At 34.3% G+C, this 17223-nt stretch overlaps 1 protein-coding gene across 1 annotated transcript in view; it reads right to left on the bottom strand.

Moving 5' to 3' along the window:
- The window catches only part of PCNX4 (pecanex 4), a 32461-nt gene that overhangs the window by 2695 nt on the left and 12543 nt on the right, over positions 1–17223 (bottom strand). The window contains exons 3-10 of the mRNA XM_081150621.1: positions 14368–14547; positions 13770–14284; positions 13411–13511; positions 13162–13284; positions 10674–11034; positions 7943–8046; positions 5064–6100; positions 4519–4705 (exon numbers count right to left, since the gene is read on the bottom strand). Of these exons, the coding sequence (XP_081006747.1) occupies positions 4519–4705; positions 5064–6100; positions 7943–8046; positions 10674–11034; positions 13162–13284; positions 13411–13511; positions 13770–14284; positions 14368–14547 (2608 nt within the window). The remainder of the gene's footprint in view (positions 1–4518; positions 4706–5063; positions 6101–7942; positions 8047–10673; positions 11035–13161; positions 13285–13410; positions 13512–13769; positions 14285–14367; positions 14548–17223) is intronic.

Genomic DNA, 17223 nt, shown 5'->3' with positions numbered 1-17223 from the left:
TCATTTGGTTCTTTTTTTCTTTACAAATGATTTCTATCTCTGTTGATAGTCTTACTCTATGTGATGTGAGATTGTCAACATACCTTCCTTTACTTCTTTTTAAAAATATGCCTTTATTGATTTCAGAGAGAGGAAGGGAGAGAGAGAGAGAAAAACATCAGTGATGAGAGAGTCATTGATTGGCTGCCTCCTGCACGCCCCCGACTGGGGATTGAGCCCACAACCCAGGCATGTGCCCCAACTGGGAACTGAACCGAGATCTCCTAGATCATAGGTTGATGCTCAACCACTGAGCCATGCTGGCTGAGAACCGAGATCTCCTAGATCATAGGTTGATGCTCAACCACTGAGCCATGCTGGCTGGGCTACTTCTTTTTAAAAAATTGAGATAAAGTTGACATATAATATTATATTAGTTTCAGGTCTACAACATAATGATTCGATATTTGTATATTGTGAAATGATCACAGTAAGTCTAGTTAACATCCATCACACATAGTTAAACATTTTTGTTTCATCTTGTCATGAGAACTTTTAAGATCTATTGTCTTAGCAACTTTCAAATATACAATGCAGTATTAACTAATAACAATAATTCTTTTTTTGTTTTCCTCACCTGAGGATATTTTTTCCATTGCTTTTCAGAGAGAGTGGAAGGGAAGGAGGGAGGAGTAGGAGGAAAGAGAGTGAGAGAATACACTGATGTGAGAGAGACACATTGGTTGGTTGCTTCCCCGCACATGCCCCAACTGGGGGCGGGGAGTGAACCCACAACCCAAATACATTCCCTTGACCAGGAGTTGAACCTGCAACCCTTCAGTGCACGAGCCAACTCTCTAACCACTTAGCCACACCAGCCAGGGCACTAATAATTATTAACTATAGTTACCATGTTGTACAATACATTCCCAAAACTTATTTTGTAACTGGAAGCTTATACCTTTTGAACACATTCACCTATTTCACCACCACCCCCAACCCCTGCCTCTGGCAACCATCAATATATTCTCTGTATCTATGAGGTTTTTAAAAAAATTTTTAGATTCCACATGTAAGATTATTATGTTATTTGCATTGCTCTGTCTGACTTATTACATTTAGCATAATGCCCTCAAAGTCCATCCATGCTGTTGTAAATGGCAGGATTTCCTTCTTTTTCATGACACAATAATATTCCTGTGTGCGCGCGCGCGCGCACACACTGCATTTTCTTTTTCCGTTCATCCGTCAATGGACACTTAGGCTGCCGTCCACATCTTGGCTATTGTAAATAATGTTGAAGTGAAAACAGAGATTCATTTATCTTTTCAAGTTAGTGTTTTCATATCTTTTAGATAAATACCCAGAAGTGGAATTGCTGGGTCATATGGTTACTCTAGTTTTAGTTTTTTGAGGAACTTCCATACTGTGTTCCAGTAGTTGCTGCACCAATTTACATTCCCACCAATAGTGTACAAAGGCTCCATTTTCTCCAAATCCTCACCAACACTTTTAATTCTCATTTTGATAACAGCCATTCTAACAGGTATAAGGTAATTACTCACTGTGGTTTTGATTTGCATTTCCCTGATAAGTGATGGTGAGCACCTTTTCATGCATCTGTTGGCCAGTTGTATATCTTCTTTGAAAAATGTCTATTCAGATCCTGCTTTTTAACTGGATCATTTTTTGCTATTGAGTTGTATGAGTTCTTTATATATTTGGTGTCCTAGCCAAAAAATCATCTCCAAGACTGATGTCAAGGAGTTTACTGTCTATGTTTTCTTCTAGGAGTTTTATGGTTTCAGGTCTTATGTTCAGATCTTTAATACATTTTGAATTAGTTTATGTGCATGTGGCTGTCCAGTTTTCCCAGCACCGATTACTGAAGAGACTGCCCTTTTTCAACTGTATATTCTTGGCTCCTCTGTTGTAAATTAATTGACCATATATGCATGGGTTTATTTCTGGGCTTTCTATTCTGTTCTATTGATTTATATGTCTGTTTATATGTCAAACCATATTGTTTTTGATTACTATGGCTTTGTAATATAGTTTGAAATCAGGAAGTGTGATGCCTCCAGCTTTGTTCTTTCTCAAGATTGCTTTGGCTATTTGCATCTCTTCTGGTTTTATACAAATTTTAGGTTGTTTGTCTATTTCTGTGAAAACTGACATTCAAAATCTGACAGGGACTGCATTGAGTCTGTAGACTGCTTTGGGTAGTATGAACATTTTAACAATATCAATTCTTCTAATCCATGAGCATGGACTGTTTTTCCATTTATTTTTGTCTTCTTCAAATTCTTTCACCAATGTCTTAAAGATTTTTCAGTGTACACATCTTTCACCTCCTTGGTTAAATTTATTCCTAGGTATTTTATTCTTTGTGTTGCAACTGTAAATGGGATTGTTTTCTTAATTTCTCTTTATGATAGTTCATTATTAGTGTATAGAAATACAATGGATTTTTATATATTAATTTTGTATCCCACCACTTTACTGAATTAGTTTGGTGGAGTCTTTACGGTTTTCTGTATATAATATCATGTCACCTACAATTAGTGACAGCTTTACTTTTTTTCTGATTTTGATGCCTTTTATTTCTTTTTCTTGCCCAATTGCTCTGGCTAAGACTACCAATACCATATTGGAATAAAAGTGACAAGAATAGGCATCCTGTCTTGTTACTAATCTAAGAGGAAAAGCTTTCAGCTTCTTACTGTTGAGCATGTTGTTAGCTGTGGACTTGTCATATAAGGCCTTTAATATGTTGAAGTATATTCCTTGTATACCCATTTTGTTGCACACTTTGATTTTTTAAAGCATGGTTTCCTTTAGTCTTTTGAACATATTTATGACTACTTTGAAATCTCTGTTAAATCTGACATCTGGTCACTCACACAGGCAATTTCTGTTGTCTTTTTCTTCTTCCTGGTATATGGGTCAGACTTTCCTGTTTCTTTTCATGTCTCATAATTTTTGTTGAAAGCTGGACATTTTAGATAACACTATAGCAATTCTGGGTACTGATCCTCTCCTTCCCCTACTACAGGGCTTGTTATTGTTATTTGCTTATTAGTTTAGTGAGTTGTTGGATGACTTTAGTAAATTAATCCCTACCTCCCTGATAAGTGTTAAGTCTTTGATATTGCTCCTTGGGTAGAGCAGCCTTGTGAATGCTGTTACCATGGGATTGCAGTGGTTTTGGCAGGGCTCTTTTTGTTAAGTGTTCACACCTAGCTGTTAAATGCCACTGATTGTTCTACATTTTCAACAGTAACCTGGGGCATAAATTGTGCCATAGACTGATCCAATTTGGCTCCTTTGAAAGAATAGCTTTGGAGATCAATGTTTGAGATTTGTTCTAACCCCAGGAAGGCTCTTCTTTGCTGTTTCTTTCCAGGTTCTCTCTGTTAATCTACCCAGCCTACAGTTTAGCTTATATCGTGAATGAATTTACAACTGCCTCTTAATTACTTTTCACCACAACCTCCATAGCTTTTGAGAGAATCTTAGGCTTCATTGTGTCCACACTGTTTTGCAAATGATGTTGGCTCCTTTGGGAAGAGATTTGTTTTTTTGCTTTTTGTTAATAGTTTCCTTCTCTCTTTGCACAAAATCTCCAAGGCAGAGCTCTGAATCTGAAGGGGAGACAATGATGTGTTTCTCTCTGAGTGACACCTCTGCTTTAGGAGATAAGTGCTTGGTAGAGGAGGAGCAGTAACCTAAGGGGAACAAGTAACCTTGTCTTGCCTCTCCCAGTGTGGAACCTGTACCCTATGCAAGGGTGATTAGGGCCCTCATATTCTCAGAGGCACCATGTTCAGGTTAAAGCCTCCATCCAGTAACTTGGGTTATCCAGAAAGGAGTTCTCGTATCTTGACTATACAGGCCCAGAACCTAGCCTCAAAGCAGGTAGCTGAGAGTCAGATGAGAAACGCTGAAGTCCTGCCTCCAACTGGCAACTGCACATCTGCAGAGCTTCTTAGGCTCTAATGCTAGACATGGAACCCCTAATAAGCTCATAACATTGGATCTTTTATACTGTGCATACTCAATGACATTTTAAATGCAATGAGAACAAGTACCAAATCTTTTTTAATTTTCACAGGTCAGATATGCTTCAAATAAAGTATAAATGTCAGCAAAATAAATAGTTTGCCACTTACAAATTAATTTCTTCTAGGAGTCAAATCCAAAGTGGTAATTCCTACACTTGAATTTAGCATAAAGATACAATTCTTTCAGTCAAATATGCTATAGCAAATTACATTTACTTGACTATCCTATAAATCAGTTATTATACAACAACTACACAACATTTTTAACTGGTTCCTATTAAATTTGTAATAATAACTAATCAGTCATTTTAAGATTAGTCTATGTTGGCCATAAAGTCATGATTATAAATGCCTTGAAACTATAATTAATATGTAGCATGTCATATCGCTATCACTTAGTTCAAATACTTTATAACTCATTTCCATTCATTAAGGTAATATATGAAAATATTTAAAAACTCATTTTTAACCTTACCATATTAGGATCATATCCCAGAGAAAACAAATATGGTTTTTCTTGTAAAACTGCTTCCTTCCACTTTTCATCAGATACCAAACCAATGTACCAGTCATTTTCATATTCTTCAAGGTAGTTAGTTAGCTCTTTAAAGTCTTCTATTGGACCTAAACTTGCTTTATCAATCATTAGTTTCAGTGTATATCTAAAGAATAGAGAAAAAGAATTTTTTATCAACTTTATAAATGAAATAGATTTTGTTCAATTAATATTTTTAAGACATTAAACTGAAATGATACATATTTCAGATAGAAAGGGAGATATGATGGGAATTAAAGTGAAGAAATCCAAATGAAAAGTAAGTTCCCCACACAAAGAAAACAAAAAGAGGTATAAATAAAGTGTACTCCTGATACAATCACAATACATACTAAGCAACTTTTTCATTTTTATGAGTGATTATTTTTAAAATTAGAAATGAAGGTTTATCTCCTTCTAGGTTATGAAAATTCTCAACATATTCCTGCCACTGTAACAACATGTATATAATCAAAGTGAATTACCTGAAAGCTTTCAGTGTCAGCTGGAACAGTTCTGGCTTTTCAGTCAGCCAATCCAGGGCAACAGACCACGGCAAAACACCACTGTAAACTCTCAATATATGACCAGGAGTAGGATCCATATTGTCTACTCCAAGTAAACTAAAGTAACAAGTCATTACTGCATGAACATAAAAGTCTCTTAAAACTCTGTCCTTTGCAATTTCTTCCAGTACATTTGGGACATTTTCTTCTGAAGGAAAACATTCCAGCTGCCTTAAGACAAACTGGTACCAGTCTCCTGGAAACAGTAAGCTCATCTCCCTCATTTTGGAGTTAGGCAAACAGTTAGAAGTCCACTCTTTAGGTAAGCTTAACAGGTGAGAATGAAAACAACTGAACTCCATGAGAGGAATATACGCCACGTCTTCTTGTTTTCCTTTGTCAGCAGCAGGGTATCCCAATATAACTGCTTTGTAAAGACTATTTTCAGGAACTTTGCCTACAGAATGATCACCAACCATGTGTGATTCTACTGATCCTGGAAGAGGCAAATTTATACTTTGCAAAACTTTTACTTGATCTTTTTCTTCCTTTCCTTTTTTGGTAGTTGGCTCATCACCCCAAACATCATCAGACCAGTCATCTAAAGTTTCTGAATATAAACTAACTGTGTCTTCTGGGGATTTGGTTTGTGGTGAAGTATTCAAACTGGGCAGGATTATTAGAGATGCGTTCCCTTTACTTTCAGTTTTGTGAACATTTTCCTGCATGCTGGATCTTCTGGAGCAGTACTGAATAAGTATCCACACAAGTACTTTAACAAGGTCACCTTTAAATTCTCTTAAGTTATCATGAGAATCTATTATGCCAGAGAGGACATTCCTGGCATCAGAATAGAGTTTCACAGGCAAAACAGTACAGGGTGTTAGGACACTTCCAAAGTGTCCATTAATAGAACACATTTTTGTAGATTCTTCTTGTATAAAGGCACCTTCAAAAACTTCGTCAACTCGTCGAGCTTCAGCAGTGTGACATGATGTCTCTTGCAATTCTAACCCCTAAGGAGGAAATTAAAAAGTACTCAAGTTTATGTTTACTTATTACACAGAGAAAAGCAACTCGTTTTGTAAATGCTCATGGATTTCTCAAAATTAAAATACTAAAAAATGTAAATATTTTCTTTACCTCAAGAGCTACACCTTTACTCAGATTTAATGGTACTTAAGCTATCTGATGTTGGATACAGAGATAAAAAGTAATACCACTATTTCAAAAGAAATTATAGAAATTCCACTAGAAATTAACAAAGTAATTTTATTGAATATGATTGTAATTTTTAAAGACTGTATCTGTAGTCAAGGTTGAATCATACTTATTCAAAACTTTTTTAAATTAGAAGAACTTTTGGAGGAATAAAAATAAAACTGGAATTACATAATATGCACAGTAGTTTTGAATCCTTCCCATCCCACTTTATATGAGAGCATTATTCTATGGATATGCCATAATTTAACAGTTCTCATGTTTGTTTGTTTTACTATACTATAATAATAATAATAATAATACAGATTTATGTACTTGATTATTGATTTATGTATTTGATTATTGATTTATGTATTTGATTATTGTTTTGATTATTATTATCTGTCTCCTCCCACTATAATGTCAACTTCATAAAGCAGCTACATTTTGGTTACTACTACATCTGCAGTGCCTAAACCAGTACCTGGCACACAGGAAGTATGAAACAAAGGTTGAAAGAATGAATATTATGAATACATTCTTATATGAATTTTAAACACATTTGGATTACTGCCCTGGAAGGAATCACTTGAAGAGGATGTACCAGGTCCCTGTTTACTATTATTATTATTGTTTATTTATTTATACATTTTTACAAAACTATCAGTGTCTTTAATAAAAGGTAATTCTGTCAGGTTCTATTATGATCCAGCGAGAAGACATGAAATGTGACATCAGAACCTTTTCTTTTTAAGAATAGTTCATTGATTTTTTTTTTTTTTTAATTAGAGAGGAAGGGAAAAGAGAAACATCAATGAGAGAGCATAACATCTATTGGCTGCCTTCTGTACACCTCCCGCAACTGGGCATGTGCACAGGACAATGCCACGAGCCACACCAGCCAGGGCCATCAGAACCTCTTTTTACATCATGGCTCTACTAGATGCCAGTACACAGTCCTGAGAAGGGCACCTAATCTCTCTGAGATTCCTTTTCCTTCTTTTTCAAAGAAAAATAATCCTAGCACATTGGGATGTGAAGATTAAAGTAATGAAAGTGCTTTGTAAACTCTAGTGCTATATAAATGTTAGTAGATGATAAACAAGCTCGTGTCCAAAAACACTGAAAAAGAAAAAGAGATTGCCACCGAAAGGTATGTCTATACAACATGTCACGGAGCACAAAAGATCAATGAAAGGACCCACATGATTTATTATTATAAAACATTATTAGGTTTCATAAGCAACTCTAAGAAGGCATTCTGCTCTAAAAGGAAGGAGAAAAATGGTGTAGAAGGCAGGAGCAGCGGGGTCAAAAGGTTTTCGTTAAATTGAGAATGCTTATATGATGGAGGTGTGAAAAAATATTACTGAGTCATACTTTTGAGATGCTCAGCTAGATTGGGATAAAAAGAACAGAACTAGATGAAAAGAGGGAAAGTATATTTTGTTACTATGCTCTATTACATAATCAATACTAATCTGTCTATCAATATGTGCGTACTGGAATATACTTTACAAACCCCTAAGTGTTTTCACAGGTAACTAAAAAATACTCTTTTAAATTGAGCTATTCAGTGTTTGATGCATACATAACAGGTAAAACTTTACACATGTACTATAAAAATAGTACTAGAGAGGTTTCAAATGCATACTGACCTTAATGTTAATACAGCAGTAAGTATAGCCACGTTCTAGAATCATTATCCATATTAAACGATCCTGAAAACGGCCCAAATAATGAGAACCAGGTAAGAGGAGACCTAAAAGAAATTTGAAGAAAAGAAAAGTAATTGTTTAAGCTCGTTTTATTTTTCCACATGAATCTTCAAAATTGATAACACATTTTCAACTAATTCACAACTCTTTTGACCCTCTCTTTACATCAAAAATAGAAATAACTATTCATTGCATATCATGAGGCATTAAATTAAGCTCTCTACAGGTGATAATTCATAAAAAGTCAAGGATATGGTTTCCAGAAAACAATAAATTAGAACCTGCTACATAAAATCCTAACTACATGTTAAATATATTAGGAAAAGTATTAAATACTGTATATAAAAGCCAACTTCACATTAATGATTTAAAACATTGTGGATATTTTTATACACATGCATAAAAAGTGTTTCTTGGGGCCCTGGCCAGGAAGCTCAGTGGGTTAGTGCGTTGTCCTGATATGCCAAGGTTGTGGGTTCAATCCTTGGTCAGGGCACATACAAGCATCAACCAATGAATATATAAATAGAACAACAAATTGATGTTTTCTCTCTCTGAAAAATCAATAAATTTAAAAAAGTTTTGTGGGATTAAAATTTACATGAAATGCTACCTACCACACTGTACAAATGCTTTTAAAACTTAGTTTTTCTCTGAACATTATGTCTGAGATTTGCCCATGTCAGCTGCAAACAGCTCAAAGTCATTCACTGTAACTGTACTGAGAAATCACTCTATGAATATAGATGAATTTGAATATTTACTTCCCATTTAAAAAACATGTCAGATGCTTCCAGTCTTTCACTATTTTAATAATGCTTTAGAAATTATCTTTGTGGAAGTCTGCTTGTAAAAGGTGTTGTGCAGGAAAGAGTTAACATAACAGAACGGATATGCTTTGAAAGGCCTGCTTATAAAGTTGGCACTTGATTGGCATCTGGGAACTTGTATTTCAGTGCAAACAATATAGTTAGCTTTCCTTTGGGGAGTCTGGAATTTTGGTATGTGTTAGGCAGAGAGGGTGCCTCATGACCAGCCCCAATAATAGTTCTTGGCACTGAGTCTCAAATAAGCTTCTCTATTAGTCAACATATCACACATTGTCACAACATATTGCTGGGGAATTAAGCACATCCTGTGTGACTACACTGGGGGAGGACACCTGGAAGTTTGCATCTAGTCTCTTTTAGCCCATGTGACTTTTCCCTTTGCTGATTATGCTATGCATCCATCCTTTAGCTATAAAATATCTTAATACAACTATATGCTGAACCTTGTGAGCCCTCCTAGCAAACCATCAAAGCCAGGAATGGTCATGAGGACCCCAAAACAGATGTGTAAGAGTTTCTCTAGAATTGGAATCACTGGATCACGGACCCTAAAACTGCTATCACTAGGTGATGGGATATGTACATCTTTACTACAGACTATAAGTTTATTCTTCAAGGTGACTGTATAAATTGACACATTTCCTTCCAGGAGAGTTTGAGAGTTTCTGTTCCCCATACACTGGCCAATACTTGCTAATGTCAGACTTTTTACATTTTTGCCAATCAGATGTGTGTGAAATGTTACCTCATTATTTTCCAGGAAATACTTTATAACACACTTCTTGGCGGAGTGTAATTGATTTGCTAATGAAGTATAATTTCTACTTTATTACCAAGGTATTTATCACTTCAGATGTGAGATTAATCTTACAGGTATTTTAAAGTGGCACAGCACTGCATAATAAAAATTAATTGGAACTGGATAAAAGTATAAAATATTTCCTATAAAAGGAAAATAATTATTCACAAAAAATTTGTACTACAAAGATAAAGGTTTTTCTAAATTATCGAACATAATCATAGATAAAGAAAAGCTCAACCCAAGTAAACATTTCATTCATATTCTAATTTTAATTGCTACTCTGACTGGCATCAGTTTGCTAAGAAGTCATTGCTCATATCTGGGGCTAAGGCCTATGGCAGGTGATAATACACTGTTGTCATCAGCTTACATCTTATCTAAAACCAACCAGTATACCTTTAGAGGTATACTTGAATTTGCAGTTAGTGTATGACAAAATTATAAAAGTAACATACAATTATAATTATCATAAAATTAGTTCATTCTCATAGAAAATATTGCTAATTTACACAGCACTTCATTTTGGGAGGCAACCAATCATTGACCAAAGCCTTTATGTTACCTTGCCCTGTAACCCTGTCAGACTGCTAAAGTTGTTACATAAGAACTAATAATATATGAGCAAATTCCCTTAAGCTCTTCAATCTGATACTATGTAAAATAAAGCTACTTTTCATTCTTTATGGGTCTAAAGCTACTGCATCTTCTTGATATGAACTCATAAATACATAAAAATTTTGGGAGATAAGGTGTTTTCATGTTTCAATAATGAAGCTACAACCTGACTTTATTCAAGAAAAAGTTTTTAAAAGATTGTCAGATCACCTTAATAAAATTTCCCCTTAGTATTTTTATTTTATAATTTTACCTCAAAATAAGGAGCAAGAGATATTCATCTATTTCATATTTAGTCTTTCTGCCTATAATCAAAGTATTAGAATTTGTGTAATGGTTGGCTCAAAAGACTATTTTTCTGTGTGTTCCTGTTTTTTTACTTTAAATACATTAGTGACGATTTAAGCACAACCCATTTACTTACCTAAACTTCCAGCTACCATTGCAGACTGCAGAGCAGCGGTCAAACCTGGGATCATCTGGTAGTAATACACTGTATCTGCACACGCGCAGGCTGCAGTGCCCACCACTCCTGGCCAACTCTGGATAGGTCGGGGAAACCCCACCAGGAACAGAGGAAGGGTGAAGAGAGGGAGTAGGGGAGAAGACAGTAGTGTAGAAAAAACTATGAAGACCAACACGAATGGACAGAAAACAATGTTGAGTATACATAAAGTAGTGGCTGATTTTCTACGTTTTTTCTCCGACCATGATGCCAAAAGTACAGCCACAGCAAACTGCAATTTAGAGATGAACTGGATCAGACGATCACGCATGATACCAACCTGTAAAGACATAAAAATACATTTTTATTCTTCAGGAATCTTTTATATTCCTTTTTTATTCTTAAAATGATTTTTAATTCTTATTCTTTATTTTATTCATTTCATGACATGCACTAAAAGTCTATTAGACTAAGAGTTTAGTGAGGTTTCAGGATACAAGATTAATATTAAAAAAATCAATTATGTTCTATACTGTAGCAGTAAACAAGCCAAAAAAATTAAGGAAATAATTCCATTTATATCATCATAAAGAATACAATACTTAGGAATAAATTTAATAAAAGCATAATACTTGTACATTGAAAACTACAAAACACTGTTGAAATAAATTAAAGACTTACATAAATGTAAATATATCTCATGTTCATGGATGAGAAGAATCAATAATTTTTAAGATGGCAATACTCCTCAAACTGATCTACAGATTCAAGGCTATTCCTATGAAAGTTTCAGATGCCTTTTTGCAAAAAATTAAAAGTCAAAACTAATATTTACATGGCAATGTAAGGATATCAGAATAGTCAAAACGATCTTAAAAAAGAACAAAGTGCCTGGCCGGGCGGGGCTCAGCGGTTGAGCATCGACCTAGGATCCAGGTGATCGGGGTTCAATTCCCGGTTGCGGGCTCGATCCCAAGTTGGGGGTGTGCAGGAGACAGCCGATCAATGACTCTCTCATCATTGATGTTTCTCTCTCTCTCTTTCCCTCTCCTTTACTCTCTCTGAAATCAATAAAGATATATTAAAAAAAAAAAAAAAAAAAAAGAACAAAGCTGGAGGACTCACACTTTCCAATTTCAAAACCTATTACAAAGTTATAGTAGTCAAAACAGTATAGTCAAGGATAGGTATATAAATGAATGGAAATGAACTGAGAGTCCAGAAATAAACCCTCATTTGGTTTTTGACAAGGGTGCCAAGAAAAGTCATTGAGGAAAGAATAGTTTTTCCAATAAATGGTGCTGAGACAATTGTACATCTATATACAAAAGAATGGATTTGGAACCCTGTATCACATCATATATAAAAATTAACTCAAAGAGATTACAGTCCCAAACATAAGAGCTAAAACTGTAAAACTCTTAGAAGAAAACATAGTAAATGTTTATGATCTTAGAATGGGCAGTGTTTATTAGATATGACACAAAAAATACAAGCAACAAAAGAAAAAATTGATAAACTGAACTTTACCAAAATTAAAAACTTTTTTTGCTTCAAAGGACATTATCAAGAAAGTAAAAGACAACCTAAAGAGTGGGAGAAAACTTTTATCAGATACCTGTCAAGAAACTTGTATCCAGAATAGAAAAAGAACTCACAGAACGCAACAATAAAAAGACAAATAATCCAAATAAAAGTGGGCAAAGTACTGGAATAGGCATTTCTCAAAAAAAAAAAAAAAAATGTATAAATGGCCAATAAGCATGTGAAAAGATGCATCATTAGCATTCAGAGAGATACAAATCAAAATCACAAAATAGAAGTTCATACTCACTATGACTGTAATGAAAAAGTCAGATAACAAGTGTTTGTGAGGATGCAGAGAAATGAGAATCCTCATGCATTGTTGATGAGAATGTAAAATGCTGCAGCCACTTTGGAAAAATATTTGGCAATATGTCCATATAAAAAATTTGTTCATGAATGTGCATAGCAGCATTATTCATAATAGTCAAAAGTGAAAAAAACCTAAATATCTATTTTCTAATGAATTAATCAACCAAATGTGTATATCCATAAATCAGGATATTACTCAGCAACAAAAAAGAACACTGATACATGCTACAATATGGATGAACTTTGAAAACATAAGTGAAAGAAGCCAGATGCAAAAGACTCTATTGTATAATTCCACTCATGTGAAATGTTCAGAACAGGCAAATCCACAGAAACAGAAAGCAGATTGATGGCTGTGGGGGCTGGATCAGGGGGTGGATGTGATGGAGAGTAAGAATGAGAAATGACAATGTGAAAGAGGTCTCTTATGGGATGTTGAAAATGTTCTAAAATTAGATTGTGGTGATGGCTGAAAAATTCTAAATATATACCACTGAACCAAATATTTTAAGTGGATGATTTTATGGTATACAAAATAAATCTTAATAAAGCTGTTAAAAAATACATTTACCAGTAAGAGCTTGATTCCTGTATTTAGGCTTCTGTTCCACCATATATCTAGACTGGAGGTCAACAAGTGCGCTGCAGATACAATGACCGTCTCCAGTAAAGCATTTTCTGTATGCTGCCATACCTACAGCACACAAATTATCCACTTGATTAGGGAGAATTTGATAACCTATGTAAACTATTAGAGTAAAAAAAAATCACAATTAAATTTAGAAATAGGAAAATATTATTAAGTGCATACTAGGATTACCATTCTAAAAGCTCTTGTGAATCCAATGGAGACAGACACAGAGTGGAGCCCTTGTAAGGAACTGTCCAATGAAAGAAATGCTATCATAGCAAAAGGTGACACTAAGATAAACAAAAAAAGACAAATTAAATTAAGGCAATGTAACCCATTCTACCATATTTTATTTTGGCCAATATGAGGTTTTTTTAATGACCACTTAAGCAATTAACTAAAACAAACAGCCCTCCCCCCAAAACCACCAAATGAACCAACCAAAACATAAACACTTATATGAAGTATATTTTACACAAATATGGGAATTCTATAACATTTCTGTACATTCTGTAGATATAACACAAAGTAGATTTTTACCTTCCTACCTAGATTTAGCAAAATCCGTCTGACAACACCAATCTTCATGAGCCTTGCTTGCTTCTCTAAGAATAATGTCACAGTTTGCACATCCTTTGGATAGAAAGGGTTTCGGAAAATTCCAAAGATATAGACACTTTGAATTTCTCTAAGTGTCCATAGTATTATAAGTACTATCATCAAAACATAGCTAACAATAGCCTGGGGACTGTTTTTGGAAATCTGTGAGCAACAAGCAAAGTGATGCAGTAAAATACTTTCTAAGAGAGCCAAGACTAATATAATGATGTGGAACAGGCATTCCTTCCAAATAAACTGCTTTTCTGAGCCAATGGGTGAAGCCTTAGATTTGGTTCCAACTCTGTGTCCGGTTACACTGTGTTTGAAGACAAAACCCATCTCACTTAGGTTAAGACTCAGTAAGAACCCAAGTCCAGTCATGAAAAGAACCATTCCAACAGTGCTGGGAATGAAATACGATGTTATAGCTGTTCCAGAAGAAATGATGAACATTATTAATAACCTGCAGAGAGAAAAAAAGGATATGTTTGAAAGAAAAAATGTCCTTTAAGAGTTACATATAACTTTAATATTTAAAATAATTACCATAGGTGAGTAGACACAGGTGAACCTCCAAGGCCAAACTCTAAAACCTGCTCCATTGCCCATAAGAAAAGCGCATCGGGTGGGGGCAGAATCCCTAGTGCCCACAGAAAGGGTAAAAATATGAACAAGATGTGTAAAATCTGATTCATTTGTTCTAGAGCTGGTATATTTACCATAAACCTATGGGAAAAAGAAAATATTTAAATCACAAGAAATAATACATAGAAGAGAATCTTTTCAGGAAAAACAAAACATACATACACCACCACCTCCCCACACCATACATATCATCCCCCCCAAAAAACAAAAGAATGCTACAGAAAGGTCCTAGTCCCAAATTCCAAAAGATCAACACGTATAAGTTGTGATCACTGTCCTACCCTCCCTACTCAATAGTGTAAAAGTTTATCACTTAGAGACTATGTGGATTCAAATGTGGAAAGAAGGAAGATGTCATTAAAATTTATTGAATAAAATTGAATTTAGGAATCTGTACAACTGAACTGAGCCCAGGGCAAATATATTTCTCCCTTAAATGTATAAACTACATTGGCTAAATTCTACCAATGATTTTTGAGTAAAATTTTTAAATTTAAAATTGTAAGTAACCCTGAGAAAGCCAAAGCCTTACTGCTGTTCACACATTAGTAGCTGGCAGAGAGGAAGCTCTTCCCTTTCTTCTAGTCTCTCTTGTACTGTCTTGTGCCCAGGTCCCAGAATTTGAAGTTAGTGTAGTTAAAAGCAGATCAGCAACATTAGGTTATGAGTGTGTCTCTGTGGGTTAGCCTGGAAAGTTAACTAGCACTTATAACACTGTTTCTATTTCGTATATACAGTGGTATGGATTTGAGAACACAAACAAGTATTATACAATCTCATAAATTAGAGATGGCTTTTCTCTTAAGCTGATAAACTAGTTCTTCATACAGCACTGACCAGTTAAATACAACATCATTAGGTGATTTCAAATAATTTAATAAAAACTTTAAAGCACAAAAGAATAAACATTATTAATATGTTACTAATTTTTTGGAATGAGGTTAGACAATCACCTTGTCTGAAAAGCAACAATGTCATAGCACTTATGGAGTTCCAGAGATAGCTTAAAAGAGGTAAACCTCAAAACTTATAACCGTACTTGAATATCTGAGCTGCTAGAAATCAAAGTTGAGGAAAAAGGCAACTTCTGTAATAGTCACCACTTAAACGTATGTTAACAGTCCAGAAGCAAATGCATAAAAACTACAGATATAATAGCATAATGTGTCTGGTCACACACATATGAGGACTATGCCAGCTAATGCACTCTGCATCATAATGTATGTCCTTCAAATTTTTATAAGCAGAGAATTAATGAACACAAGGTTACAATGTGATGCTAAATTAGAGGACAATACTTTGTGTAGTGTAGTTTAAAATAAAACTCATCTCATCCTGAGAAGAAAACATTGAAGTAACAAAAAAGAAAATAGAACCACACACAATAAGCCACAGGAAGGTCAAGGAAAACATGCAGGTATGTACAGTTTTTGTGTTTTTTTTAAAGATAACACTTCTCTTTAGACTCATAGAGAGCAAGTGTTCAGCTCATGGGGCGTGGAGGGATTGAGCAAAAAAGAAAAAAAGAGAAAGAGCTCACGGGTGAGGGAACATTGCGGTGACTATCGGGGGGAGGGGAGGGGATGGAAGTGGACGAGGGTCTGGGGGATAAACGGTGATGAAAAAAAACTTCTCTTTTAAATTACACCTTAAAATAAAGATAACAGTTCTCTTGCTAACACAGTCAAGGAGAGGCTAACATGTAAAAATAATGTATACTAAGGAAATATTTTATCCAAATTAAAGATTTACTCCCCAAATCTTTTTGTTCTTAACATAAACAATAAGCAATGGCATAGAAAAGTATTTATATACAAGGAGATCATAAATAAATAGAAGCACATGTAATTAAGGTAACCAAACATTGTGGTTATGTTCCTGTGCATATGACTCAGCCCCAAATAGGTTATTATTGTGGTTAATTCTTTTACATAAAAATGTTTAAATTCTAATGTTTTTGATACTATAACAAGAATATTCTATGGCAAAAAATTGAGCCCCCAAGAAAAAAACTTTGTTTTCACTCTAACCACCATTAAAATATTTCAAATTCTATACTATGATTCTCATGCCCAGGAAAAAAAGTTCTTTATAGTGATATAAATATGCATCTTCATTCAAGCAATTCCTGAGAGTCTATGAACAAAGTACTGTAGATTTAACACTTGTCTTTAATAAAACTACACAAAAAGAGTCATTTAAAATTATTAATACACACTGTACTGGGTAGAATAAAGAAGGGAAAAGAGAAAAGATCACTACACTGTGGGACTCGTCTCTTCAATGTTCACATTCTCTGAAATAAAATTAAGACAATTTGATATATTTGGCAAATGTCCAAATCTGAATACTGTACAAATTTCATACATTATTTATCTGCACTATCACACCTAATATATAAGGATCTTCTTGATTCTTTACTTTTTGTTAATCAGAAGCTAAATATTTTCTAAAAGTGAAGTTGGAGCCAATTTTTCTGCACAAAATGTCATTCTTTTCTTTAAAAATAGATTTGAACACTGCCTTTTCTTTTAGTTAAAAAAATCTTCTTTGTAATTATAAAACTATAAACATTGAAAATTTGTATGAAACTGAAATAGAATACAATAAAAATATTTTATGCTTTTTTTTAGAAATGAGTAATACAAAAAGCAAAGTAACCGAATTATAAATTGAGATTTTTTATTTTTTGAATTTTTATTTATTAAATTGACTTTAAATTTCTCTTTATTGTTGAAAGTATTACAAATGTCCCCC

This window comes from Miniopterus schreibersii (genome assembly GCF_964146895.1).
Source record: "Miniopterus schreibersii genome assembly, chromosome: 1".
Lineage (NCBI taxonomy): Eukaryota > Metazoa > Chordata > Mammalia > Chiroptera > Miniopteridae > Miniopterus > Miniopterus schreibersii.
The sequence above is the reverse complement of the archived record's forward strand: the minus strand, read 5'-3'. Positions and strand labels throughout refer to the sequence as shown.